Raw genomic sequence first — 26,978 nt, 5'->3', positions numbered from 1 at the left:
TCATCACTGATGGCAAGCGTTGAATGAGGTACAGATTTTACCACGGTAGAAACTTAACTTTTCTCATTTAAACAGTCAAATTGAAGTGTCAGAATGCTAAGATGTGTCTGTGGCCTACAATCAGTGCCATAAAACTAGGAACATAGGAAGCTGCCTTATACCGAGTCAGACCCTTGGTCCATCCAGCTCAGTATTGTCTACTCTGATTGGCATCAGCTCTCCAAGGTTTCAGGCAGGAGTTTCTCCCAGCCCTACTTGGAGATGCTGCCAGGGATTGAACCTGGGACCTTCTGCATTCAAGGCAAATGCTCTACCACTGAGCTACGGCCTCGACCAACTTTTGGGGCACATGGAACGCCTTATGATGTGGTAGAACTATTGCTGGATACTTGCACTACGTCAGAGTACAGGATTAAATGCTGCTTCTTAGTAAGAACATTCACCGCACACTGAAAACTAACATGTCAGGCAGTACCTGGATGCTAGTCTTCTATATGTAGAGAGTTTTTCTTCATGGGGAGAATTCAGATAGTGCCTGCCCTCCCACTTTACACTCCTGCAGGCAGAAATGGTACAGACCAGGAACATTTTCACTATATGTCTAGATCAGGCCTATGAGGCAGAATGAGGAATGGAGCAAAGGTCTTGTCCTTTGGGAATACAAATGCAAAGAATTTTTTGCTCTCTTTAAACGACTTTCTTCTTATTAAGGAGAAAAGATGTTTGTCTTGCAAAGAAGCCCGGAACAGCAAAAAATTAGAAGAAATGGAGCCGGTGAGAGAAACCTGTTTGTTTTGCAGGCAGCAAAAAGCACACTGGGATGCATAAATTTAATTAATAATTACATATGCAAAGAAAAGTCATACTTTAAGCCGGGTTTATAGCAAACTATAATTTGACTTTCAACGATAGCAGTGTAGAATAGTTATTACTATTGTTGACTTGGTTAATTTAATTCCAAATTATAGGCTTTGGGCGTTTGGTCCCCCCCCCCGCCACAGTGCTTCCAAAAAGATGTTATAATTTTATAAGCGTATTTAATAGAGCTGTCTATGTGTAAAACCTTACTCAATACTGCAAGAGAAAGCAAAACTTCCACATATCAAACTTCTGACTATCAAATTTCTGCTTCTGATTGGCTTGAGCAAATCTCATAAGATTGTTGCTGTTGTTCCTTCCCTGGGCAACCCAGATCGGCAACCCAGGCTTTAAGTGAGGTAGGACATCAAGTACTTGCCTCCCACCTCACTCGATGGTCATGTGGAGCTCCACTCTGCTGGAAGCTGCTCCTGGACTGCTGGCAGCCATCTTTATTATAGAGCCGGGGGAAAGAGTGGCCAGGCAGTGTCGAGCTTTCCCAGTGTACTGCATGGCTTGCTCCTGCTTGCTCTCCCCTTCATGATTGCTGCTGGGCATGTGATCATGCCGCTCATGTGGGCATGCGAGCGGCAGAATTCAATGGAGGCTCTGATCATGTGGGAGGCCATTTGGTGAGATTTACAAGGTTCCTGCCTTCCCTCCAGGTCTCCCCCACCTTTGGATGTGAGAACCATGTCAATGGCTGTCCATGGTCTGTGTTTTTGCTTAGATGTAAATCTCACCAAATGCTGTGGGGCTGAATAGAGTTGCAGCCTGACTCTAGAAAGTGAGCCTGGACCCTGCATCCCTTTCACAGCCTGGGTGTCCTGATGACATGCTTAAATAAGCAAAATGAGCAAAAACAATAATTGGTCTCAGAGAGGAAACTCATCTTTGCAAAGATTGATTCGGTAGGCAGATAGGGATGGTTAAGAAAAACACTTTGATCTAGTCAGATGCTGAATGAAGAAAGCAAACTTTTGCAGGAACAGAAAACAAGGTGACAAGATGGCCCCACTCATATCTGACATCAAACTAGCCAGGGTGGTTAGTGTCTATTTTAATGGGAAGCTGTGGAACGTTGTTTTATATCATACAGAGAGATTGTGAGTCACCACAATTGCTCTGTATTCAAGCTGTTGAAATCTAATTCCAATATTTACTCCCAATCACTTCTGAACAATCTGCAATACGAACTTCTCAGACTTATTCAGAAACATGGGGTTTGGAAGCTTTTTTAAAAAACATCAGCATAATTTACCAAGCACATGTGCTCAGGAAACCAGAAGCCTGCTCAAACCTAGCAAGGAAAAATATTATCCAGGTATCCCAGAGTGCTCATTAGATTCCATGGAAGTTGAGCTTTCATTTATAAATAATGTACATGGGTGGCCGTGATATTCATGCCAGGATGGAATGCTCAAAGCATTGCAGTGCCTGAAGTAAGGCACTGAATACTTCTTTGTGCCCCTGGTGGGGATCAGCCCCCTTCCAAAATGACCTGTGCAAGATGGGAAGTGGTGCAGATAACCTTCAAGAGGGAAGGTTGCCAGCAGCCCCCTTGTCGAGGTCCCACTGTTGGTACCTGCCAGCCGTCAGCATCTGGAAGCAGCCCCATTCCCCTTTCCTCATGTTTGGGTGCCATGTTTTTTTAAAAGTCATGGATGATCAGAAAACGAGAGCACGGGCAGCTCCCAAACTTGTGTAGGACTTGTCTCCTACCCAGGTTCTGATTGTGTGAGCTGTCCTAAGGTCTCAAATGTTTGCAAAATACATAGATAATGGAGCCAGCATGGTGTAGTGGTTAGAGTGTTGGATTAGGACTGGGAAGACCTGAGTTCAAATCCCCATTCAGTCATGAAACTCACTGGGTGACTCTGGGCCAGTCATGTATCTTTCAGCCTAACCTACCTCAAAGGGTTGTTGTGAGGATAAACATAACCATGTCTACAGCACCCAGTATTCCCAGGCGGTCTCCCATTCAAGTACTAACCAGGCCTGACCCTGCTTAGCTTCCAAGATCAGACGAGGTCGGGCGTGTTCAGGGTGGTATGTCCACCATTCTGGGCTCCTTGGAGGAAGAGTGGGATATAAATGTAAAAATAAACAAATAAATAAACAATAAAATAAGTATTGTTCTATGATCAGTAAACTGCAATACATTCCATTTGAATGTGTGTTGGTAATGGAATCAGAAATGATGTCTAAACATTCTGATTCCATTACCCGTGTGTTTCGCATGTTTCAGACGCTATCTATACTAGTCAAAAGTTTTCAGAAAATATGGCCTTGTAATAGGAGATGCTCTCTTGCCAATGGGTATATATAATATCAATTTGAAAATTTGCTTATGTCTACAGAGTGGTAACATGCCTGATTCATTTCCCTTGGAATTGCCTAAGGGCAGTCCCAAAACGTTGCTCCGATGGTGGAGCAGGGCCTCATGGCACCCTGGTGGCACCCCAATAATTCGCTGCCTGAAGCAACCATTTTTCCTTGCATCATGAGATGAGTGAACACACAAATAAAGATGTACGGAAGCTTCTGAACTAGGCTGGCGAGTTGCAAAGGAGATCAGGATGCCTCTACTTTTCAGGAAGGAGCCATAATGCAGAGACAGAGCACAGAATAGCTTACATGCAGAAGATCTCAGCTTCAATAGTTGCCTTGTGCAACTGGACAGATGGGTGGGCAAAGGGATCCCTGTCCGAGAACTTGGAGAGCTTTTGGTCCTCAGTTTGGCCCTCACTTGTCCAGCAATTTGAATGAAAATATCACCAGAAAGCATACCCACATTTTTCTTGATGGCCTCTGTAATTTCCATTAAAAACAAAACAATAAGAGCATGGTGGAGAACACTTTCTGGAGAGACAAGCGATTTCAGATGGTAATTGGGCTGACTGTTCTCTATGCATACAGTGATTCTAATCTAATATGTAACAAGAACTTAAAAACTAATCAATAATGAAACACAGCCCTCGATCAGCGGAGGTGCTTGTTGGCTCTGGCAAGGAAAACTTTGCAACCCACTCGTCTCCGATGACAGCCTTATATTTATTTTAAAACACAGAGCTGAAACATTATCTGCCTCGGTGTTGTCACTTTCAATTATTTTTGGAAGAAAAACACAGGGCAGTCGAGTGCGGGGGGAGAGAGAAAGTACAATACTCATTTGAAAAACACATTCATATTTGATAAAGAGTGACAAAATTTGGGAGCATGTTTACTGGGATCCAGGGTGTGTCATCTTTCCCCACTAGACATTCAAGGCATGTTTACCCAGAAGTGAATCTCACTGTGTTCAGTGGGGCTTACTCCCTAGGAAGTGTGTTTAGGATTGCTGCCTGAGTTATTATGGGAACATAAGCAGCTGCCTTATATAGAGTCAGACCACTGGTCCATTTGATTTAACACAGTATTGTCTACATTGGCCCGGTTCACACAATAGTTTGAATCTTGGTTTAATGTGGGTTATCGACATTAAAAATGGTTGTGTGAACCGACGCCAAGGTGGTTTATGTCCCCAGATGAATCTGAAATGCCTACCTTGGTGTTCCAGCCAGTAAGACCAAAAGAGGAAGTTGCAGGCAGGGGAGGAGGAAGCTCCCTGCTTTGGAAGATTCCCTGGCTGCTGGTAAGTCTGAACATTTACTAGCATTTTTTTTGGAGGGTGTCACAGCACCTCCTGCCCCTCCTTGACCAACCACCACTGGCAATGCCTTCCCTGTGGAGAAAGACCTGCCTTTTGGGGAACTCTCTGAGCCTACAGTCTGCTGTTACCGTTTTTGCTGGTTTGGGATCTTGTTTGTTTTGAGTCGACTGTGTTTCTGCTGCTGTTTTTATTGTTGTAACCTTTGTGTTTCCTTTAAAATCTTGGGTTTATTGATTTGTCAGCCACTCTAGATCATATATTAGAAAAACAGGATGGACATTTCTAAAGCAAATACAAATAAAATGAAAATAATCTTTGTCTATTGATGTCTAGAGATGAATTTCCTGGTTGAAATCAGTTCTGCTTCCCTAGGGATTTTGGGAAGGGTAGAACTGGAGACCTCTAATTCTCAGTACCCTCACCAAATTACAATTACCAGGATTCTTTGGAAAAGCCATGAAAGTGATATTTTAAAAAGATATAAAGCTGTTGTGTAGATATGCCCAGGGAGAGGAACAATGAGGTGAAATGTGTAAAACCATGATCTCCAGATAAGAGAACACTTTATGAGAGAATACTCCCATTGAAAGACTTTAGTATAAGAGTCTCATCAACACAAGATGAGCCAAACCAGAGTTAATTTAAATCCTGTTCACATTTGAGTGTATCTTTGATCACTTAATGTCGATTAGGTATGCCTTAACCTCCTTTAACCTCCTTGCCATAGTTACGATAGGGCTGTAAGCGAAAGGGTGAATCTTCCTAACCTTTTGGCATTTGCTTATGGATGAAGTGGGGATTTTAATCCGTTTTGTTCATTGTGGCCTAACATCCATGGGAATTCTTCTGCATTAGTTCCCATGGCAAAGGCTCATAGCTCAGTAGTAGAGCAAATACTTTGCATGTCGAGGATTCCAGGTACAACCCCTAGTCTCTCCAGAGAAAAGGACTCTAGAGAACGGGACCTTTGTAGAGATCCTGGAGAGTTGTTGCCAGCCAGACTAAACTTGCTTTTGCATGTCCCAGGTTCAATCCCTGGCACCTCCAGTTAAAAGATCCCAAGAGCAGGTGATGTGAAAGGATGAGGCAGTGTGATATAGTGGTCAGAGCGTTGGACTAGGGGGAGACCCAAGTTCAAATTCCTGTCCAGCTAGAAAGCTGACTGGGTGACTCTGGGCCAGCCACATACCTATTACTACTACAAAGATGAGCGAGTGAATTTAGCGTCTTTAAACAATGAGGCCTTTAAAAATGATTAATTCAAGCTTTAGGACAGAGGTGGGTAAACCTGGCCCTCCAGCTGTTGTTGTAGTACTATAACTCCCATCATCCCCAGCCACAACAAATTGTGGCCCAGGTTTTCCCACCCCTGCTTTAGGGCCGTAATGTACTATGACTGTGTTGCCTGACACTTTGCTGTAAAGTTCCAGTCTGGTGGGTGGGGGAGCGAAAGGGGGCGTGGGAAATATTTTGGTGGAAGTGCCTGCTCCCTCTTGGAGTCATCCTTGGGTTGCACAATCAGTGTTACTGCTGTAAATTTATTAATGGGGAAAACAGCAGTAAGACTGATGTATGATGGTTGGCTTTCTACAGCATTGAAGTTGCCTTCTGGCTCTTCTGCAACCCTGACATGGAGTAGCTCCGTTAGTCTGTGTGTCATGTTGGCTACCGTTCCGAATTGTTTTCACCAAAGCTTTGGGAAGTGGTGCTTCGGTTTTGTGGCTGGTTGTCTCAGCACCCTTCCCTATTTCAGATCCAGAGGGTTTCCCTCGGTCTCAGGATCTTTGGGCTTGGCTGTATTTCAAGCCCCAGAGGGCAATGGTGGATGTTGCTGTTCAGATCGCACCTCTGCCATTTGCCTCAAGTCAACCATCCATGAACATTCCAGTTCTGTGAGATCTTCTTTGCTGTACTTCCAGCTGCCAGGATTTCCCATCCTGTTGATCTCCTCTGCTCAGCCTGGATGTCATTTCAGAAATGTTCAGCCCAGTCTTGGGGATAAGTGGTGTGTCTTTTGGTTATTTGTTCTTTGAGACAAGCCACATCACCATCAGTCATCCTCAAAATGATAGTTCACTTTTATCATTCGCTGACGGCGCTGCTTCCAATTCAGTGCCTTTCCACTCAGCAATACTTTCTCTGGTGTTAATTCATCTGAATCATTCCTGTGAGGGTTTATATCCAGAGATGAGTTCTTCTAAGTTAGGGACAGGCAGAAGGAACAACAGGATCTACTGGAAGATCTTTGGGTGACTCACAGGAGATGAGGGTTCCAATTAGAAGGAACAAAAATCTCTGCCATAGCTGGCCTTGTGATAATAACATCATCTTCCAGCCTTGGTATTCCTCACTTGTGAACTGGGAGGATTTATGGGTTCTCTTTGACTAGAGCTTTGGGTAGCTCCATTGGTCAGTTTTCTAAATCCTTGATCTGGAGTAACTCAATTGTACACTTGTAAAGTTCTCCTGGTCATTGGCTCCATCCTGCATTACCATTTGGGTCTGGTTCTGTCTGCTGCCACTGTTGTGTCCCTAGCTCCCCATCCTCCCCAAACCACCATTTTTAATTGTTTCACTATTATTTGTTAAGAATATATTTATATATTGCTAGTCAACAAAAGGTTCATAAAGTGGTTTACTTAGCAAGAGGAATGAGGAAATAGTGATCTGTCCAAAAAGGGTTCATAGTCTAAAAAGAAACATAAAGGGGATACCAGCAACAGGGGAGGAGAGCAGGACAAGCATGAACTGCCCCCTTTGCTAAGCAGGGTCCACCCTGGTTTGCATTTGAATGGGAGACTGCATGTGTGAGCATTAGGGATGTGCAGAACATTCCGAGGGCAGAATGTTCTGACTCAGAATGGGCTGTTCCAAGTATTATGAGCCTGGAACAGAACAGCCTTTAAATAAAGGACCTGTTCTAGGCTTGGAATGGAACAATCTCATTCTGACCTGGAACCGCCATTCCGGGCAGCCGGTGAGTGCAGGGGTCTGTGTGTTGTTATCGCCAATACTTGTGGTGAGGAGTGCTGTGCTGGCATCCCATGGGGCGGAAACCCTAGCTAAGGCGCATAAAATCCTATATATTATACTGTCATAATATACAGGATTGTTATGTGTGGGGAGGTTTTGCTTCCTTGCTATTGTATTTATTTATATCTATGTAAACCCCTTTGGGAACTTTTGCTGAAAAGCGGTATATAAATATTTGTCATATTCCTATTGCTGCCAGCAGCAGCTCTTCCTAAAGAGCCGGGGGTGGGGGCGGGAATGAGGCACAGTTGCCTGTGGTTCCCAGCAGCCTGATGACTCCTGTTTCCCCTTCCCCATTCCAAGCCTGCATTAATGAGAGCTAACCACAGGGCTCTGGGGGTGCCAGGAGTCGAAATCGACTTGATGGCACCCTTTATCTTTTACCAGTCCGTTGCCTGTAGGCTGGCCATCCATCAGGTAGAGCTGTGCGGGCCTGCATAGCTCTATCTGATGAATGGCCAGCCTGCAGGTAGCACAGCTCTCCTTAATGTGGGGGGGGTGAGGCGGAATGGGAGAAACAGGTGCAACTGGGAACCAGAGGCAGCATTCGGACCACTCTGGTGTGTGGCGGTACTGGTGGGATTGTCTGAATGTATTTTCTGATTGTGTGGCTCTTTTATTTATTGGTTTCGCTGGTCAATTGACTGAATAAAGATAAAAGTAAGTAAAGAACCTTTGGTGCCCCCCACCCCCCGCTGCTCATTAGGACGAGCCACTGCAGATTTGACATAATGCAAAACCCTGCAACACTTGTATTTTGGATGCATAAGTGGTATAGATGCCCCAAGAACCACTTCTAAGTTGCCTTCAATTCTCTGCTACAATGGTTATCTATCTTCTGCCTTAGGGATTAATGGCTGGAGTCAATCCACCCCACTGGGTGTGTATTCATCAATTGACGACCACCCTCTTTATCCAAGATGTGTCTTTACGGCTCCGGATTGCACCCAGAATCCATTTGTAGCCTGCCCCCAAATTGTGCAGCGGTTTTGCTAACCCGAGAAGCAGACATCCTTCAATAGCTTGTCAGCCTCTTTGCTGCAAATCATTACTAATAAATAGACACCTAACAGAACACCCTTGGCACCTCCAAATGAACTTATCTGCATCCCACAGAGAGCAGCTATTCACACTGACTGCATCCTATCTCTGCGCCACTCGTTACCATGACTGAGCACTTACCCACTGGCTATGTGTTTCCATAATTCTGTAACTAATCAATGCCCACCCACAGGACCAAAACAGACACCACAGTTGCTGTTTTGAGCAAGACAAAATACTCACTGAACTTGCACTCAGGGTCGCTCTTCTTTCTTCCTGCTCCAGAAAGGAATTCCCTACAACCCTCTTCTTCATTCGGCAGCCTGTGGTCAAAACTTTCAAAAAGCACAAAAACCTGTGCTTTCCCCAGAACTCTCTCAAGACGTTTGTCCTCCTCAGAGAAGGTTCAAATGCAGAGGGCAGAAGAAGCCATTAGGTTGACCAGGCAAAGTATTTATACCAGGCCTGGCCAATCGAGAGGCTGTGTGATGCCCGCCAATCTTTGAGGCCTGCATGTTCACTGCATAGCAGTCATCTTCAATGATTTTTGAGTGCGGGCCACTATGGCAAAAAACCCCTTCAGTGTGAAAGCCACTTCCCACCCCACTGACTTCCACACCGTGCTGTGCTTTCCCTTTTAAGAGAAACAAAGCCTTATAGAGACACCATGCCATTTTGGAAGGTGCATCTGGAACGTTGGGAAATGTAGTTTCCCCCAGAACTGTCCCCACAGATCTCACATGGGAAAGCACAGGGAAAGACAACATGGCCCTCTGAGAGGGCTCCATTTCCCTTAGAAACCCTACCAGTGCTGGGTAACGTGCAACACTGGGCCGTAGGAAGGGACACGGCCATGCGGTGCTAGGGTGTATGTCCGTGTGTGTTTTGTGGAGGATTCAGCTTTGGCCAAAGCTTCACACAGACCTAATAAACAATTAGTCAGGCAGCTGCATTTAGGGTTGATGGACGCGACTGGTCCCCAGGCCTTGCAGCGAAGAAAACTGGCCTAGCATGTAACCTAGGCTTGACAGTTCTGACTGAAGCTATTCCTGTTTATATTTCCCCGCAGTATTTCCCCCCGCAAGATTTTTCACAATATCAGGTCATCGGAATCTCCAGACTTGCTTTCAGTAGTTACCTGGAAAAGGAAGGACCACATTCACTAGGACCACGTTCTCACAACCAGAGTATTCACAATTAAATGGTGAACCGCAATTGGGCGAGGCCTGAGTGCTCCTGCGGAGTATATCATGAGAATCTGGCATTTCCGGGCAATCCCACTTAAATAGCAGAAGTTGACTGGCATTTAACAGGGATTGCTAACCAGGATTGGATCCTGGTTAGCGATCCTGGTTAAATGCTGGTTTACCAAAACACTTAGCCTGATATTAAAAGCCCAAAGTCTGCCGTTCGTAAAAATCTTAAATGGAGCCCAGAAAAGTGTTTGCCAGACCTTATTAGATTATATATATTTTTAGCTGAAAAAGCACTCGGGCTTGTTGGAACAAACAAACAAACAAAAATGGCCATGCCTCCATTTTTAAAAATAAAATGTAAAATTCGATGCAATTAACCAAATCCTTCTTCACAGCCAATGTCATCAGGCTACAGCAGAGGGTGAGATAAGCAGTGAAGCCCCTCTATTGGCCTGAGGAGGACCAAGTACCTTTGGGACCCTCCCCTCTGACTACTCCCCCCCTTTAAAATTCTGTTTGATATTTAAAAAGAATGTGAGCCCTTTTCGGACAGGATTATTAATTCTAAAGAATGCTGTAAGTGCTTTGAGCCTTTTGAGAAGCGTGGGATATAAATGTAATACATACATACATACACACATACATACATATATACATACATAAAATAATCTTTTCAGATTGGTCCTTAACACTAAGCGGAGCCCAGGGGGTCCATTGCAAGGCAGAACACAGGCATAAAGAAAAACAGCATTCATATGAGCAAAACTAGAGATTAATTTTCGGCAATCCACTGGGTACGTAATCAATGGAAGCCAAATTAGATAGTATCGTCTCATGTTCCGAAGACATGCAACACCCCCAAAAGTTAAGGCTCATCTTCACGTAGTAGAAGAATTTTTCTTAGTATACAGAAGGAGGAAAAAGCAAGTAAGAGAGTCAACTGGATTTGCTAGGCACATCATGACTGCAGCTGTAATAATCTTATAAATGCTACCATTGGAGAATGGGGTGGGGTGGGGGGAGAAAAAGCAAGAAATCCTACAAGATAAATCATCAAAGATAAGGAGAGATTTCCCATTGTTAAAAACTTGGTGTTATCACTAATCTCCGAAATGTTAACATTAGCTTGGGAATTAATCTGAGTTTTTCACATAGTGGCTGTTGTGAACCATAATGAGCTCTTTAACAGTGTAAATAAAAAGATCTGGAGATTCAATAAACCATCACGCTACAAAATGACAATCATCTCAGGCGGGAGGGGGGCTCCGTTTGAAAGCATCTCACAGCTGGAGACAAATGATTCTGGATAACATTGTAAATAACCTCTAAGCCGCCTCCTAATTAAACGGATGCTTCCTTTTCTCCTGGGCATTGAATATATGAACCAATTAAGAAAAAGATTATTTTTTCTTTCAGAGACCCACGCCAGCCATCCTTAAAGAGAAGGAAGGGGGGAAAAATTTCCATGACGGAGACCAAAGTGATGCGTTAGGACTACAATAATGAAGCATTTCAGCTTTAAGCAAATTTTGCACCTGTAACCTGGAGAAATATAGCCGTAGCACTTGAAAAATTACTTCGATGCTGCAGAGTGCCATGAAAATTTATCTTGGAGATGATTTTATTGCATGGTTACCCCAGCCAATTAAATCAATAAATCTTGACTGTCAGGGTGGCTGGCCCAATGCCAGGAAGAAATGAAATGCACAGAATCGGTAAATAAAAGGTTTCTGACAACTCATTCCAGGAATTATTTAGCAGCAGAGTCCTTAAGTTGTTGATCTTTATTTTTCCTTCTCCCCCTCATTTTCTTTCTTTCTTTCTTTAAAAAAAAAAAAGCAAGTTGCATCTGTCTCCAGCATTTATCGACATCCTTTCGCAGGAATGGTTATGTTAACCAACACAGAGCAATTCATTAAAAAAGAACAGGGCAAAGCAGGAATACTCAGACTGATACATTACTCACCTATGAGCACAGGGATAATGGGGGCTTCGGAGGTTGATGGGCTGTTTCACTTGTCTTGGGAGCTGCAGGTAACAAGCACTCGGTCTAGTCCAGAGATGGTTTTGTGAGATGGTATGGAAGGCAGAAAATGTTGGGCTCAAAGGCTGAAGAGGAACCTAATATATCCTTTTTAGCTGGTTTTAGATTCTCCAGAGCATCCAAATATACCCTTTTCATCTTGGAGGGCTGCTCTTGTGGTAGTAAGCATGAATTGTTTTTTTTTTTTTAAGCAGGATCTGCTTTGGTTTGCATTTGTATGGGAGACTACATGTGAGTGTTGGAAGACATGCCCCTTAGGGGATGGGGCCATGGCTCTGTGGGAGAACCATCTGCTTTGCATGCTGAAGATATCTTATTATCTTACCTGGCATCTCCAAGATAGGGCTGGGAGACACTCCCGCCTGTAACCTTGGAGAGTCACCAGCGGTCAGAGCAGACAACACTGAGCTCGATGGACCAAAGGTCTGACTCAGTTTAAAGCAAATGAGGGGTGGCATACACATGTAATAACATTTACTTACTATGATGATATCCTGTTCTTCCTCCAAGGGTCCCAGAGATGATTTTGTTATCATCACCCCACGAGTTGGTTTACACTAGAGAGGTAACTGGCCCAGAGTTGCCCAGTGAGTTTCATGGCAGGATGGAGATTTGAACTTGGGTCTGGCCGTAAATGACATCAATATGACCAGCACCTGTGTGGAGCTTGAATGAGTAATCTGGGGTCAACAGACAACACACCCACCACTGCTGGTCTGAGATGGCTGTCTTGCTCAGTGCCATAGCACCTTTTCCATATGCCAGTGTCTCAGTTGTTCCAGTTGAGGGATAGTTGGCAGGGCTGGGTAGGCCCTTTGCCTGAGGCCCTAGAGAGCTGCTGCCATTCAGAGCAGACGGCACTGGGCCAAGTGGACAAATGGCTTGATTCACACCAGGCAGCCTAGCTTCACATTTACCAGCCTAAAGGATCAGTGACGCTGGAGCCCTCACATCAACGATGCTGCAAAAGAAATCATGATGTGGACAGAAGAACACGTTGAAAAATCAAATCTGCCTCTTCCTTAATGTTGGGTGTTAAAAATAACAGGTGCGATTGGCACGGCCGAGCCCCCTCAGCCCCCTTAGCAACAAACACTTGGCTTATCCAGAGGCCTGTAAGCCTGACTCCCACCTTTATACCATTGATTTGCATTCCTGGCTAAACCCATCCAGGTTTTATAACATTTGTTGGCAAGCAACTTCCCATTGCAGATAATTCCCTGTCAGCCCATCAAGAACACACGGGGTGATTACTGTAAAATTAATGGGTTGAAGCTCAGTAAGAGCCTTTTTATTGAGTTCTTGCTTGACAGGCAGAGAATGCAGCATTGCCAGTGAACTGGTGCAAAGACTTTACTCTGCTACTAATGCTCGCGGGGTGAAATTCGCCTGGCAGCAATGGAGGATGCCTGGTCCACTGGTGCTACTCATCAGCATAGAGAGAATGTCAGCAGGCCTTCATGTGTGCATGACACTGTTCCCCCCCCCACACCAATTAGGGCCACAATATTCAGCTGATTGATGGAATTAATTAAAAAAGTAAACCAGACAGCAGATTTTCTGAAAATATTATTTTCCTAATATATATTTTGAAGAGCTTGTGGATTTGTTTGTGCAAAATAAAGTTATACTTCCCAATTACCTACAGATACTAAAATTGGCATATACAATCCTACTGTTTAAATTAGTGGAATGCACTAATTTTTACACCAGAATATGCTGGGGGAAAGGTTAAAAATGTGTGGGCATTTGTTAGCAGAAATGTTACATATAATGATTTCAACTGCTATTGTTCTCCACAGATTTTCAACACTCAATAATCAGATCAACAACAATCAACAAAAGTCTGGTGGCTATAGGCCACTTCCAGCCTCAGAGGCAAGATGCCACTAAATACCAGTTGCAGGGGAGTAATGGCAGGAGAGAGGGCATGCCCTCAACTCCTGCCTGTGGGCTTTCCAGAGGCATCTGGTAGGCCACTGTGTGAAACAGGATGCTGGACTAGATGGGCCTTGAGCCTTATCCAGCGGGGCTGTTCTTATGTTCTTAAAAAGGACATTGTGCCCAAGAGAAGCACATCTTTCTCGGATTCAAATTTACTTTGTATTTTAATTATTCAATAAGATGAATCATGTTTGAAGTTTAAATCCTACAAATTTAAAAACTATTATTATACTTCCCTTACATTAAGGGAATCTCTTACAGATTTTTAGCAAGGCTTTTAGTAATTTCTGTATGTGGTTATTTTTGTGAACTGCAATCCTTAAAACTGAACAAAATGCATTAAATGTTACAAATTTTGCTTTATACACTTAGTGTGTGTGAGCTTTGTTATTCAAGCAAGTGAAAATGAGAAGCAATCTGAATTGGCAAATGGTATGTATTGGATCTCTACCAAGGGACAGGAAGGCAAGATAACATGAAATTGTAGCATAATCCAAGATTTACAAAATAAGGTACATTTTCATAAAAATTTTATTTTCCTTTTTTTTTAAATAATTCAATGCGCTGGCAGTATAATTAATCCCTCTATGAGAGACACAAATGAACCAGTTCAACCAATATCATTTTATACAGAGACAATTGTGTTTAAAAACAACAAACAACATTGGGAATGTTTGTACAGAAAGATTTTTTAAAAAAGAAAATGTAAACGCAAAATGCATAATTGTGCAACACGTTGGAAATACAAAGAAAACAGGCAGAATACATTTTTGTCTTTACATAAAAAGAAAACCAAAGAAACTGAAACTTTAGAACTATACAACATTTCAATAATTGCTGGACATGTTAACAGTTACTGTACCTTGATCTGTACAAAAACATCTTAACTTATACTTAAAACTTTACAAGAATAACATGCTTGTTGCAAACAAAGGCGCCTTGTGGAATTGAAGAGATTATGGGATGGATGGTTTTCCACACACAAAAAAGTATGATTTGGGGCAGAATGTAAGCTAAGTGGAGGGAGCACTCCCACCCCCCAGTTAATTATCACCTAATTTCAGGGGTTATATAATTAAATGTAGAAAACAAATCTGACTTTGGTTGGTAGAAGACTGTGAGGTCACCTTGCTGATGTTCTTTCCAGGAACCAGGACAGAGAGTATACAACTGATCCAGGTGGCTGGCGTTACTTCCATATAACGTATGCCCAGAAAAGAAAAGCAATAATCTTGCTTTCAAAATCTGAGTACTTTTCATTTTTTGGCAGTCATGGAAAACAGGTGCAAAAGCCTCCCAGTTTTCTAGACAAATCTCCACATCTCTTAGAGGAAGAACAGAACCACTCTGAAGCGCAAACTTCCCCTTCTGTTCCCCTGAATGCCTTTTCCTGCATCTTTATGTTTCAAACGTGGAGTTCATACCTTTTTCTGTGACTGAAACTGAGGTGGCTCCCCAACAAAAGTCAGCCAAGGGTGAAATAACCCTCGAGCATGTGGTGCAGTCCTCTTGTGCAGTTGAGCCCCCTCAGAATTCAGGAGAAGGCTGTCATTTACGGGAATGACATTTACTTGCCCTCTTGTTGGGTATGGTTTTGTGTGAGAATACTGCCAAACAAGTCATCTCCTCTAATACAAATTTTGAGGTAATAGAAGGCCTGTTTGGATATTCATCAGAGTCCCTGGCCTCATGAATTCAAGGGTTCCATTCCCAGATAGCCTAGATGTAGACACCCAAATGAGTGTAGGTGTGACCCATATAATAGAAAGAACAGATCATGTGCACAGCAACGGACTGCACACACTGGACCCTTGAGTGCATGGAGGTTAGGCTTGCTTGGGGCCAGCAAATGCGACCCCAATTCTCCTGCCTCACATCCAAATACATCCAAATGAATGCCTGGGTGGGCACCAGCAAGAGAGTACTATACCATGTCAATCCAGCTGCTCCTCTACATTGACCTAAGATTGTCAATCTACAGAAAAAGAACATAAGCAGAAGGTCTTGTGGCACCTTAAAGACTATCACATTTATTGTAGCATAAGCTTGTGTACAGGCACAAAGACTGTAGCCTGGATATACTGTGTGGTCTGCAGATACTGGGCGATAACAAATGTGTTAGCCAAGGGCCACAAACCCTTGGCTTCTGTAACAGATGTGCTTGGCTATCTCTTCTGAAGTTTTTACACACACACAGTTCATCTCATGGTAAGACGAGACCTGGGAATTGATGTCGGGGAGAAGCGGTCTAATAAAGGCCAAGATTAAAGCTCTCCATGGAGAAGTTTCAGCTTGATGTGAGTGAGTGAATGAGTGGATGAGTGTGTGTATGTGTGTGTGAGAGAGAAAATATGGCGACCAAAACCATTTATGGTTCACCTTTTTCACAGAAGTATTCCCTTCCCCCCCAATTCAGTAATACAATCCCTCTCAACCAGCAGTATCCCAGTTCAGTCCCTCTTGGAACATGCAATGGATGTGCGATGTCCACAGCATTAGGTTGGCCTGGATTAATTTTCTGGTGCCCTAGACCTCCATGCTTCCTGACATTGGTGAATGCACTGGTGACACTGTATTTACCCCAACTGAAGATGACCCCCTTGAAAAGTAGAGGTGAAATACAGGTCATATCTGCATTTATTTAAAAGGAACAGGACTATGAATTTAAGATGACCTCCTGGTTTCTAATATAAAAAATCTTGAAAAAAACCTAGTCTTGGATTCAGGTACATATAGTAACAGCATCAAAAATGGGATAAGAGCATGACAAGATTTAATTATCAAAATGAGGGTGCTCTTGGCCCATGCTCAGCCTGGATCTTTTAAGTCCCTAGCGATACCCCTGCGATGGATCCTTTGCCCGGAAATCCTCTCCCCGAACAGGAAGCTGAAATGCAGGAGAGCAGAGCCCATGATTTCAATTATTCTAAACTTTTAAATAACACTTAAGCTTTGGAAATACTCCTCTGACCTTAGGGTCACTGCTTTTGTTTCTAAAGATTGCTATTTGCACAGGGAGGACATTTTATGACAGACTGGAATTTAATTTGCCACTTCCCAGTGCAATGCTGGCACTGGCTGATGTTTAAAAACAAGGTGATTTCGTTAGCAATTCAAAACAAGCCACCTGAGAGCGGAGTGCGCAAAGAGCCGTACCATGGTGGTTCCTTTTAGCAAAGGTCACGCAAGAGCCTCAGAAACATTAAGCAGCAGTTTGGGCTACTGCACACGGCAGAAGGCAACAGGTTAGAAATCAATGGGTTTAAATTAAAAGAAAAACGAATGGGGCTTGCCTAGTTGGTGCCTACAATTTTCTTTATTGATCTCTTCTGCAAATCTTTAGATTTGTAACAGAGGCCACAGTATTCCTAGCCGCTATCTGTTTTTGCCCAGTGACATCATGAGCTCTAACCACACGATCAAACTTGGCGATGGAAATGTGTATTGTGTTACATTTAGTATGGTCATCTGTTTGGCATCACCTGTCATCTTCGCTGAGTGCCTGTGAGACATAGACTTGGGAGGCTTTGCAAATCAAATCAAAGAGGCCTTTGTATCTAGACACAGGGCATCTCATCCAAACCCCGCTGAAATAAATGGAGGTTGTGCGAAGCAATTCCAGGGATAGGGCACAATCTTAAGCATATTTACTTGAAAGTGGGTCCCTCTGAGATCAATTATATTTACTTCTAAGTAAATGTATTAAGATCAGGGTGGTTTGATCATTCAGTTAACCTCTAAGGTATCTGCAGAGAATAAAAGTGAGTTCACAAATGTATGTCAATCACTTTGCGGACTGCAACACTGAATGTTGACCTGCATATGAGAGACAGCCAGTCACAGATCCAATACCATATCTCATTTAAAAATAATAATACTTTTCAATGGAGATAGCTCACATATTCAGCTGGGACTCATCAAGGGATAAGAGATCAAATAGTGAGACATTGAGGGATCCCTACATGCCTGCCTGGAAGCAGTAATGGGCTGGATGAGGGAGAATAAACTGAAGCTGAATCCAGATAAGATGGAGGTACTTATTGTGCGGGGTCAGAACTCTAGAGACAATTTTGATCTACCTGTTCTAGATGGGGTCACACTTCCCCAAAAGGAAGAGGTTCACAGTCTGGGAATACTTCTGGATCAACGTCTCTCCTTGGTTTCTCAGGTTGAGGTTGAGGTTTCTCAGGTTGAGGCCATGGGTGCTTTCTATCAGCTTCGCCTGATACGCCAGCCGCGTGCAGCTGATATGCCAGCTGCGCCCGTTTCTTGAGATCAATGACCTCAAAACAGTGGTACATTTGTTGGTAACCTCCAGACTTGACTTCTGTAATGCGCTCTACGTGGGGCTGCCTTTGTACGTAGTCCGGAAACTTCAGTTGGTTCAGAATGCGGCAGCCAGGTTGGTCTCTGGGTCATCTCGGAGAGACCACATTACTCCTCTGTTGATGGAGCAACACTGGCTGCCAATAGGTTTCCGGGCAAAATACAAAGTGCTAGTTATAATTTATAAAGCCCTAAACGGCTTAGGCCCTGGGTATTTAAGAGAGCATCTTCTTTGCTATGAGCCCCACCACCCATTGAGGTCACTTGAGGAGGTCCGTCTCCAGTTGCCACCAACTCGTTTGGTGGCTACACAGAGATGGGCCTTCTTGGCTGCTGCCCCGAGATTGTGGAATGCGCTCCCTGCTGGGATATGATCCTCCCCATCTCTGGCAGTTTTTTTTAAAAACTTCTGAAAACACATCTCTTCAACCAGGCTTTCTCAGCTTTTTAAAACTTGTTTTTAAATTGGTCTGATTATTTAATTGCTGTTTTACAATGTTTTTGTTAATCATTGTTTTATGCTTTTATCATTTTTGTTTTAATTATTAACTGATTTTAATGATGTTTTAATGTAAACCACCCTGAGCCTTTTGGAAGGGCGGTATAAAAGTTTTAATAATTAAAAAATAATAATGTGAATATGATGTGTGACTCAGCCCTCAGGAGATACTAGCTGGTAAGATTATACCTTTCATTAGGCTTCCTTCTGTTTCTACATGCAACAATGTGCAGGGTTCTGAATCACACATGTCTCTTCATCAAAAAGACAAAAAATTCTGATTAAGAATATTATGTATATTCCAAAGCTTGCATATATGCAGCACTATGCAAGTTTCTGAATTATACAGACTCCTTCATAGAGCGGACCAATAGTTCTCATTAACAGTCCTGTGTAAATTCCAAACCTTGCATATATGTACATCTTCAAAAGCCAGCCTATGTAACGTATCTGTCTTTGACTCTGCAGAGATATGAAGGCATCATATTATTCCAGTTTCTAATAGAACTGTGCAAATTTAGATTCAAAACTTCATATTTTGTCTGAAATTGCCCCAAATTGGTAAAATATGAATCTGAAAATCGGATTGGTAAAATTAGCATGAATTCCAAAATATCAAAATTAATTTCAGAAATACTTTGGAATTTTGGAATTAGCAAAATGGAATAGGATTTCTTCCCATAGATGTAAGTAGGGAAATAGAAAAAAAAATTCACTGAAAACCACTGGTTGGTCAAAGAGCCTTGAGACTTGCCACACATATGCACAAGGTGGCCAGGGCCCCTGCAGTGAATTTGAAGAGAATTGGTCACTCTCTGATTTTTGGTGAATTTTTGTAATTTTTTTAAAATGGCTAAAAATTGTGAAAGCTGGCTTGTTTCAAGTCAGAACTTTTAAAAAAACTTCTGAAAAGGAAGACCCTTCTTGGCACATCATTCCACCATCATGTGGAGGAATCTGCCATTTGCCTTCATGGAAAGGGGTAACAGCATGCCCCCTTTACTCCTCCTCTTATATATTCTGAATGGATGGGCATACAGTTAAGAAATGAAATTGGAAGTGAACAATTTTCTTCAAATTCACTACAGGGTGCCCTGATCTCCTTCCCCACATGTGTGGCAAGTTGCAAGGCTGTAGGGCCAACTAGTGATTGTTGGTGATTTTTATTTCAGTGTCCCCATTGAAATAACATAATTATTTCTCCCTGCTATGGGGGGAAATCTGAATTTAAGAATCCAGATTTGAATTCTGAATTTGATCCTATATCTGACATTGCAAGAGCCCACAGAATCTGAATCTGAAATTGTCAAATTCAGATTGTGTCGAATCTGAATTCTCTGAATGTGCACAGGCCTAGTTTCTAATGTTACTTTCCTAGATTGTGCTGTTTAATGTAACCTTTCAAAGTATTTTGATGGCACAAACACAGAATATTTCCCTACTTACAAGGCACCCTAATTTCATTGATATGGTCTATAGGTAAACATTTTGTGCACAAATAACATTTCAAACATTTATCTAGAATTAGAGAAAGCTGGCAAAAAAGTAGGGCTATGAAGGTCTGGGACTCTTTCATTTCCCACGGAGGCTTATATTGGTAAAGCTTCGGAGTCACGGCCATATACTGTGACTGATTTACACTTTCACGATTGACAGAAACTACCATTCATTCAAAGAAAAAGGTAAGGGGGTGAAATCCACTTGGTTTAACAGGGCAATAATTCAGTGTTGTAACCTTGCTCAATATTCCCAATGAGGTTTGCAGGCAGGTGAATGGGAACTTTTACTGAAGTCAGGATGGTTTTCAAGGTTGCTACATTTTCTTAAATTAAAATGGCCTCTACTCTAGTGTCTTTAAATGGAGTCCCGGCATGCAGAAATAACCTCTACTCTTGTAGGGGTGTGCAAACTGGCTCGGTGTCGAACCAGTTCGACGTCAAGCCGGTTTGGTTCGAGGGTTTGGGGTTGAACTGAACCACCCCCTGTTCGGTCCAACCCGAGACTGAACACCTCTGGACTGTTCGGGGGTTCGCGGATTTTTGTTTTTAATCTTAACCCCTTCGTGGGAGTTCCTTGAGGCGGTGGCGGGGGGTCCACGGAGGTGTCCCCTCCCCTTGCCGGCCTCTGTTATCACCCCCTCTGGCTGGTTCCTCGGCCTGTTCAGGCTTCCATAGTTCGGTGTGGTGGCCATTTTGGATGCTGCTGCACATGCGCAAATGGCCTCTGCGAGGCCTGGCATGACCCAGGGTCTCCCAGAGGCCATTTATGCCTGCACAGTGGCATCCAAAATGGCCACTGCACTGAACTACGGCCTTGCAGAGAGCCAGCATGGTGTAGTGGTTGGACTAGGACTGGGGAGACCCAAGTTCAAAACTCCATTCAGCCATGATACTTTCTGGGTGACTCTGGGCCAGTCACTTCTCTCTCAGCCTAACCTACTTCACAGGGTTGTCGTGAGGAGGAACTTAAGTATGTAATACACCGCTCTGGGCTCCTTGGAGGAAGAGCGGGATATTAAAAAATGTAAATAAATAAATTTGTGCATGCATGGCGGCATCCAAAATGGATGCCGCCATGGATGCCATGCCAAATTATGGAGGCTCAAATGGGCCAAAGAACTGGCTGAGGGGGTGATAACGGAGGCCTATGGGGGAAAGGGGAACCTCCATGGATAACTCCCCCCACCGCCGCCTCAAGGAATTCCCACGAAGGGGGTAAATGACTTTAAAAATTAAAAACAAAAAAATTCGTGAACCCTCCCGGACTGAACCGAACCGAGGGTGGGGGTTCAAAGGGGTGCCAGACCGGACCTGAACCAAACCGGGCCAGCTGATTCCGTGCACATCCCTATACTCTTGCACCTTTAGAAGAACCCTGCCATGGGGAAATGTAGCAGATCAAATCCCATGTCCCGCTGGTATGGAGCTAGCTTAGGCATCATAGCGAAGCATTGTTTATGCTAATCATGGTTGAGAACCCAACCTTGGTTTAATATTGAAATGAGGCAATCTATGACTTAGAGCTTCTTATCTAATCTCATTTGTTTTTATTCTGCTCAGCACTGCCATCTTTAGATATGGTGTCCTCTGGAGACAGAACCAGTCCCACAACGATTGTGTGTAAATTTAGACATCACGCCAGACTGCAGTTAGTAGGGCTCACATCAGACTAATAACTGGGTCCAAAGTGATGCAAGCCTTATTGGGTCATTTTGTATTGGAAACAATTCCTTTGAAAAATGTCTCCGATATCGGCAGAAGATTCAATACAATACTGAATCGTATCAATACTGTATCAACAGTATCGGAGGGTGTGTGTGTGGGGGGCTTACTTTTAAATGAAAATTCTGAATAAATTGGCTGATGTCTGGGCAGTCGCCGCAGAAATGTTCAAGTTGTTACTTTTCATTCCCTTGTCTTACCTAAAACGTACCAGGCTAGGAAGCAATGTCATGAAACCGAGTCCTTTTCCTGGTGCATTACTGGGGGGAAATGGCCATGCCCTGTAACTACAAGTTCATGCATACAGTTGGCTGTTATGCTGAGGGGGAGGAGGGGAGCAGGATTGTACCTGCTGGCCCAGCCTTCTATGCATGCTTGGCATAACCTGTGAAAGAGCCTAGGCATGTACAGCCTAGGGCCTGAATACAGGATTAAGGACCCTTGAACAACAAGGTTATTGACTGCCCATTATAGGTCCTATGCATGTTCACTCTGTATGTGCCTAGGCGCTTCCATTTGTTACGGATACAGATAATGGGTTGCTCTGTAACCAGTAGTCCGTGGCCCACTCATTTTGGCCAGTAGTACCACCTCAAGGGATCAGTGCTCACAGTGATTTTTGGTAAGCCTACCCGGCAGGGATGGAAAATAGGGGATCACATTGCTGCATTCATTTATTTATTTAACACATCTTGATACTGCCTATAACCTCGTCTCAATGCAGCTCACAACTAATTAACACTTACAGCTTTCTCTGTCTTACCACCCCTTCTTGAGCCCGACCTGCAAACGATTAGGGTACAATTGCAGTCATTTTTGTACAGAGGAAAGCACTAGGGTCAAGGTCAGGGTCAGGTAGGGTCAGGGGAACAATGGACTAATTGGTGCATTTTCTCCATGGAGTAATCTTTGGAGTACATTCCTGGCAACTTTCATTTCCATTCCTCAGACAACTTTGATAAAGTTCTATAGCGTTTTTTTAAGTGACTAAACTAGTACTATACTAGTATTTTAGGAACACTTAAGCAGTGTTTAGATTTTTTAAAAAGCATTTCCCTTGCTAACTGAGCAAAGAGACACCTTTTAAAAGTGGTGATTCTCTTTTAATGAGCAGGGGGAGAGCAACTGGTCCCCTCCATCCCCAGCACAGCATCCCTCCAGTGGCTGTTGCTGGGGTCTCTCTTATGTTTCTTTTTTAGATTGTGAGCCCTTTGGGGACAGGGAGCCATTTTATTTAATTAATTTATTTATTTATTTCCCTTTGGGGACATTTTTTGAACAGTGGTATATATAAATACTTGTCATAACTATTCATTAAATTAAAGCAAATACAACACCACTGAAAATTTGGCTGCTGAAGGTCCGATGGTCAGGACAAATGAAGCTTGATAGCACATTGGAAACTGAAATTATTGCAATGCTATCACTCTTTCTCATCTCTTGGGGTGCAGAGCAGACCTTGTCAAAAACCACAATAAGCATTTGTCCCGCCAGATGGTACTGACCATCCTCTCTGCTCCTTCCATTTAATATGTAAAGAATCCCCAGGTGTACAGAAATCAAGAGAGGTCCCTGCACATGTGCTGGATCAACCCTAAGATGCAGACTATCAAAAAACCAGATAGGCTCCCCTAATCTGCCTAGGTAATGGATATATGCAAAGAGACTAAATTTGGAGACAGGCATCCGTTTACTACATTTTGCAGGGAAGAAAACCAACACCCCGCTCTCGCTGAGTGGTTGCAGATAACCCTTTGAAAAATGTCTTCTCTCGTGATAGAATTTCAAGTTGTAAATATTCTTTGTCAAGCACACCGTGATCTAGGGTTTCCGCCTGCAGTAAACTCGCAAGGAAGAACAATGCACTTGGCTGGACCAAAGAGGCCAGTCAACGTCAACTGGCAAAGGTCGAATGCAGAAAAACTCTGGTTACCATGACCCCATCATTATCTTATCTACAACACTAAAAAAAGCCTGTGCGTTCAGAAAAAGAAAATCTCCCTTCTACCCACACATTGTTCTTGCGCTTTACGAGACTTCTTAAAGAACAACAAGAATAGGTTGGCTACTATGTGCTATGCTGGGAAACTTGGCCCTAATCCATAATAGCCATCGTTCTTGCATTCCCAGATACTCCGTGAGAAAAGGGAAGGACTTTCCTAAATGAGTTCAACCTCCAACAAGGGTCCAGGAGGGTTCTGGGAGGACAAATATACATCAGTAGATGTTAGAATTACAGCCAGTTGCATATAAGTAACTGCCTTTAGGATATACAGAACCTCTGTTTTATCCTCAATGCACTTCAGCCTGGACATATAGGGGGAAATCTACCAATGGAAACCGGTTTCTGCACCCAGAATGCTGATCACTGGGATAGGATGCTGGTATTCTGGCATTCTCTTTCATAGATTGATCCCAGGTTGCCCAACATATTTCCTATATTGGGTATATTTCTACAAACCTCCAGTGGAATGAAATGTAGATTTTTTTTTTAAAAGCCACCCATGATTAACAGACAATATAAATTATCCACCGCCCCCTCTGAAAAATGCAAGAAGACATTTAGTTTAAAATTGGAACTGGGATCAAGTATTAAAAACGCTCTTATCACACAAATGCAAGGTTTGTTTTCAAATCCTACTAGTGTGAAATGCTAGTTACCAAGCATTATATAGGATTATATAAGAGAATGTAGCTACCATGAACTCTCCTCTTAACTGTTATCTAACACATTTGGAATATTATTCCAGAGTGATGTGACACAGAATGATATTTACATTGTCATGAGATTAGTGTATTCCTGTTGGTTGGAAATGAAATTTACAGTTTGAGTTGGTAGTACGCAGCAGAATATGATGGAATTTGTTAATTAGGATAAATTAATTTTGTTTTTAGGATCTTTACTGTTTGCAGATGAGGATGAAACAGCCTGTACTGCATGAATTACAAAATAATGAAAAGGATTTTATTGGGATGGTTAATTCATTCACTTTTCCTCCAGACTGATATGGGAATACATTGGTCCAAATTTATGAGGCTTATGAGCTGTGTTTGCTTTCTAGAAAAAGAGAATTCAGGGCACAAGGAAGTCCATCTGGAAACACCATCCTAAAAGCCCTCCCTCCTCATCCTTGGTGTGTGAGAGCTCTCTGTAGTTACTCAGTGGGAAAGGAAATGCCCTCTGCACCTGCTCAGGAGCACTGCCACCTACCCCCTCGGTTCCAGGGCATAGCTCTGGCACTGGAAACAGACATAGGGCTGAGTCGTGGAACAAATTCAGCCCTAGTTATGCACCAGTGACAGGCGTTTCCGTTGCTCTGAACTAGGACTGTCAGCTGTCCAGCCAGGTGAGCACATTTGCCGGGCTGTGCAGGTAACATGAGGTGCTCCATACATCTCATGGTGCTCCATACATAGGGTCCCTGCACCGGCATCTCTTCCTGTTGGAAGTATTGGAAACAGGGACTGCAGGAGTCCACTCATGTCTTATCTATTCCTTTCCAAGGCTCTTTAGATGGTGGCATCTCATGCATCTAGCAGGCAACCAGGAAGTGTTATATCTTGCGCTCCAGGAACACTCCCGGAGTGAGTGCCAGTAGCTAGTTGTGTAGACTGCAGTGTGAATGGGGTTGGGTGGGGCGTGTTGCTCAGTGCATATACCAGTGGATGTTGCTAGCTGACAGTGGTGGAGGTGTAGCCTAGGGGAATCCTGATACCATCACTAGACCTGTAAACTAGAGATAAATTATCAGAGATAAATTTTTCTCTCCCACCCCAAAGTCTTTCCCCCAAATTTAAGTCTTTCCCCCAAATCTGCTTCTCAAGCCTCCCCTCCATCTGTACCCCTGGTTCCCAGCAGCATTTATCATCAAGGCTCCTAGCTCACTGCATGGAGTGATGGAAGCCGGGCAGAGACACCCCACTTCTCTAGACTGGAAGCCACATGACCAGTTCCTCCCTGGCCTCTCAAATTAAAGTGATCTGGATGAGACTTAAAGTACAGGCAGTCCGTGCTCAAAACATCACCGCGTGGACTGAAGCTGGAGCTGGAGCTGGCTTAAAAACAGCACGTGCTGTTGTGTTAGAAACTTAAATGTAAAAGCAAACTGTCATTGTTCAGGTATCTATATAAAAATCTCCTAAGGCCTTTTGTGATCTTGCGCTCTATGAGTGTGTGTGTGTGTGTGTGTGTGTGTGTGTGAGAGTGATTGCACAAGATGTTCAATGTTCTGGTTTTTAGGGACAGTTTCAGGAATCTTAGCAATGACCTGTCTCTGGCAATGGCACCAGGGCCAGAGTTTGCAGTCAAAGAGCAATTTTGAGTTGGATGGGTTGAACCTCTACATATTTGTTTTGATATGTGTGTGGGCGTGGGGAGGGCTTTTCGATTCCCCATGTGCCCGCAAAGACTTAAGACATTTCCCCCAAAATCCATATCTTCAGTGCAATACTGCCAGGAATCTACCATCCCATAAAGCACATTTTAGATGTTGGCAGAACCAGAAGATGCAAGGCAAAGAGAAGAATTCAAACTGATTCGACAGGCCCTGTTTCCCACTGACGGTGAGTTCCATTTCTCAAAGACAGGAGACTGTGTTTCTTTTTGTTTCGTTTTTAAGGGAAAAAAAGAAAAGAAAAGGCAATAAAAATTAAGCTCTATGGATACAGTTCCGGAAACGAGTGACCCTCCACCAAAGATCACCTTCGGGTTGGCGGAGGTAACAGGGCGGCGCTGTGATGGATGGGATGAAAGAGTCACTACAACAAGTGTGCTTCAATGCGAAGCCAGTGGAGTCCTTGCCGAACGTAACGGACCAGGTTGGTCATACTGCTGTGTTGTGTTAATGGGGCCATCACTAAGTCCAGGTCTATGAAGAACTCTGCAAAACAGGAAGCCAAGTCATTTCCTGTCCTTCCTGGGAGAAGAGCATACCAGTACATCAACAAAGGATATTGGTCTGTTTCAGCTGATACATTTCCTGTGCTGCTAAACTGGGGAGTGGGGGGGGGGAATGGAATACAGCAAGCTAACTTATACTGAGTCAGGCCATTGGTCCATCTAGTCCAGGATTGGTTACACTGACTGGCAGAGGCCCTCCAGGGTTTCAGGCAAGAGTCATTCCCAGCCCTACCTACCTACATGTGTGAGCACTGTAAGATATTC

General features: G+C 43.4%; 1 protein-coding gene, 1 non-coding gene and 1 pseudogene across 3 annotated transcripts in view; all 3 read right to left on the bottom strand.

Annotated features, from left to right (window-relative positions):
- Positions 1-259: 259 nt before the first annotated feature.
- TRNAS-UGA (transfer RNA serine (anticodon UGA)) lies at positions 260-331 on the bottom strand. Its single transcript has one exon. It is a non-coding gene; the product is annotated as a tRNA-Ser (tRNA).
- Positions 332-2,802: 2,471 nt separating this feature from the next.
- LOC128335754 (uncharacterized) lies at positions 2,803-2,921 on the bottom strand (annotated as a pseudogene).
- Positions 2,922-14,281: 11,360 nt separating this feature from the next.
- Positions 14,282-26,978, bottom strand: part of AFF2 (ALF transcription elongation factor 2) — a 401,341-nt gene continuing 388,644 nt past the window's right edge. For both annotated transcript variants that reach the window (XM_053273909.1, XM_053273910.1), the window contains exon 21: positions 14,282-26,694. In XM_053273909.1, coding sequence (XP_053129884.1) covers positions 26,573-26,694 — 122 coding nt within the window. In that variant the 3' untranslated portion in view covers positions 14,282-26,572. The remainder of the gene's footprint in view (positions 26,695-26,978) is intronic.

The sequence above is a fragment of the Hemicordylus capensis genome, chromosome 11 (assembly GCF_027244095.1).
Source record: "Hemicordylus capensis ecotype Gifberg chromosome 11, rHemCap1.1.pri, whole genome shotgun sequence".
Classification (NCBI taxonomy): Eukaryota; Metazoa; Chordata; class Lepidosauria; order Squamata; family Cordylidae; genus Hemicordylus; species Hemicordylus capensis.
This window is presented reverse-complemented; position numbering and strand designations above follow the sequence as displayed.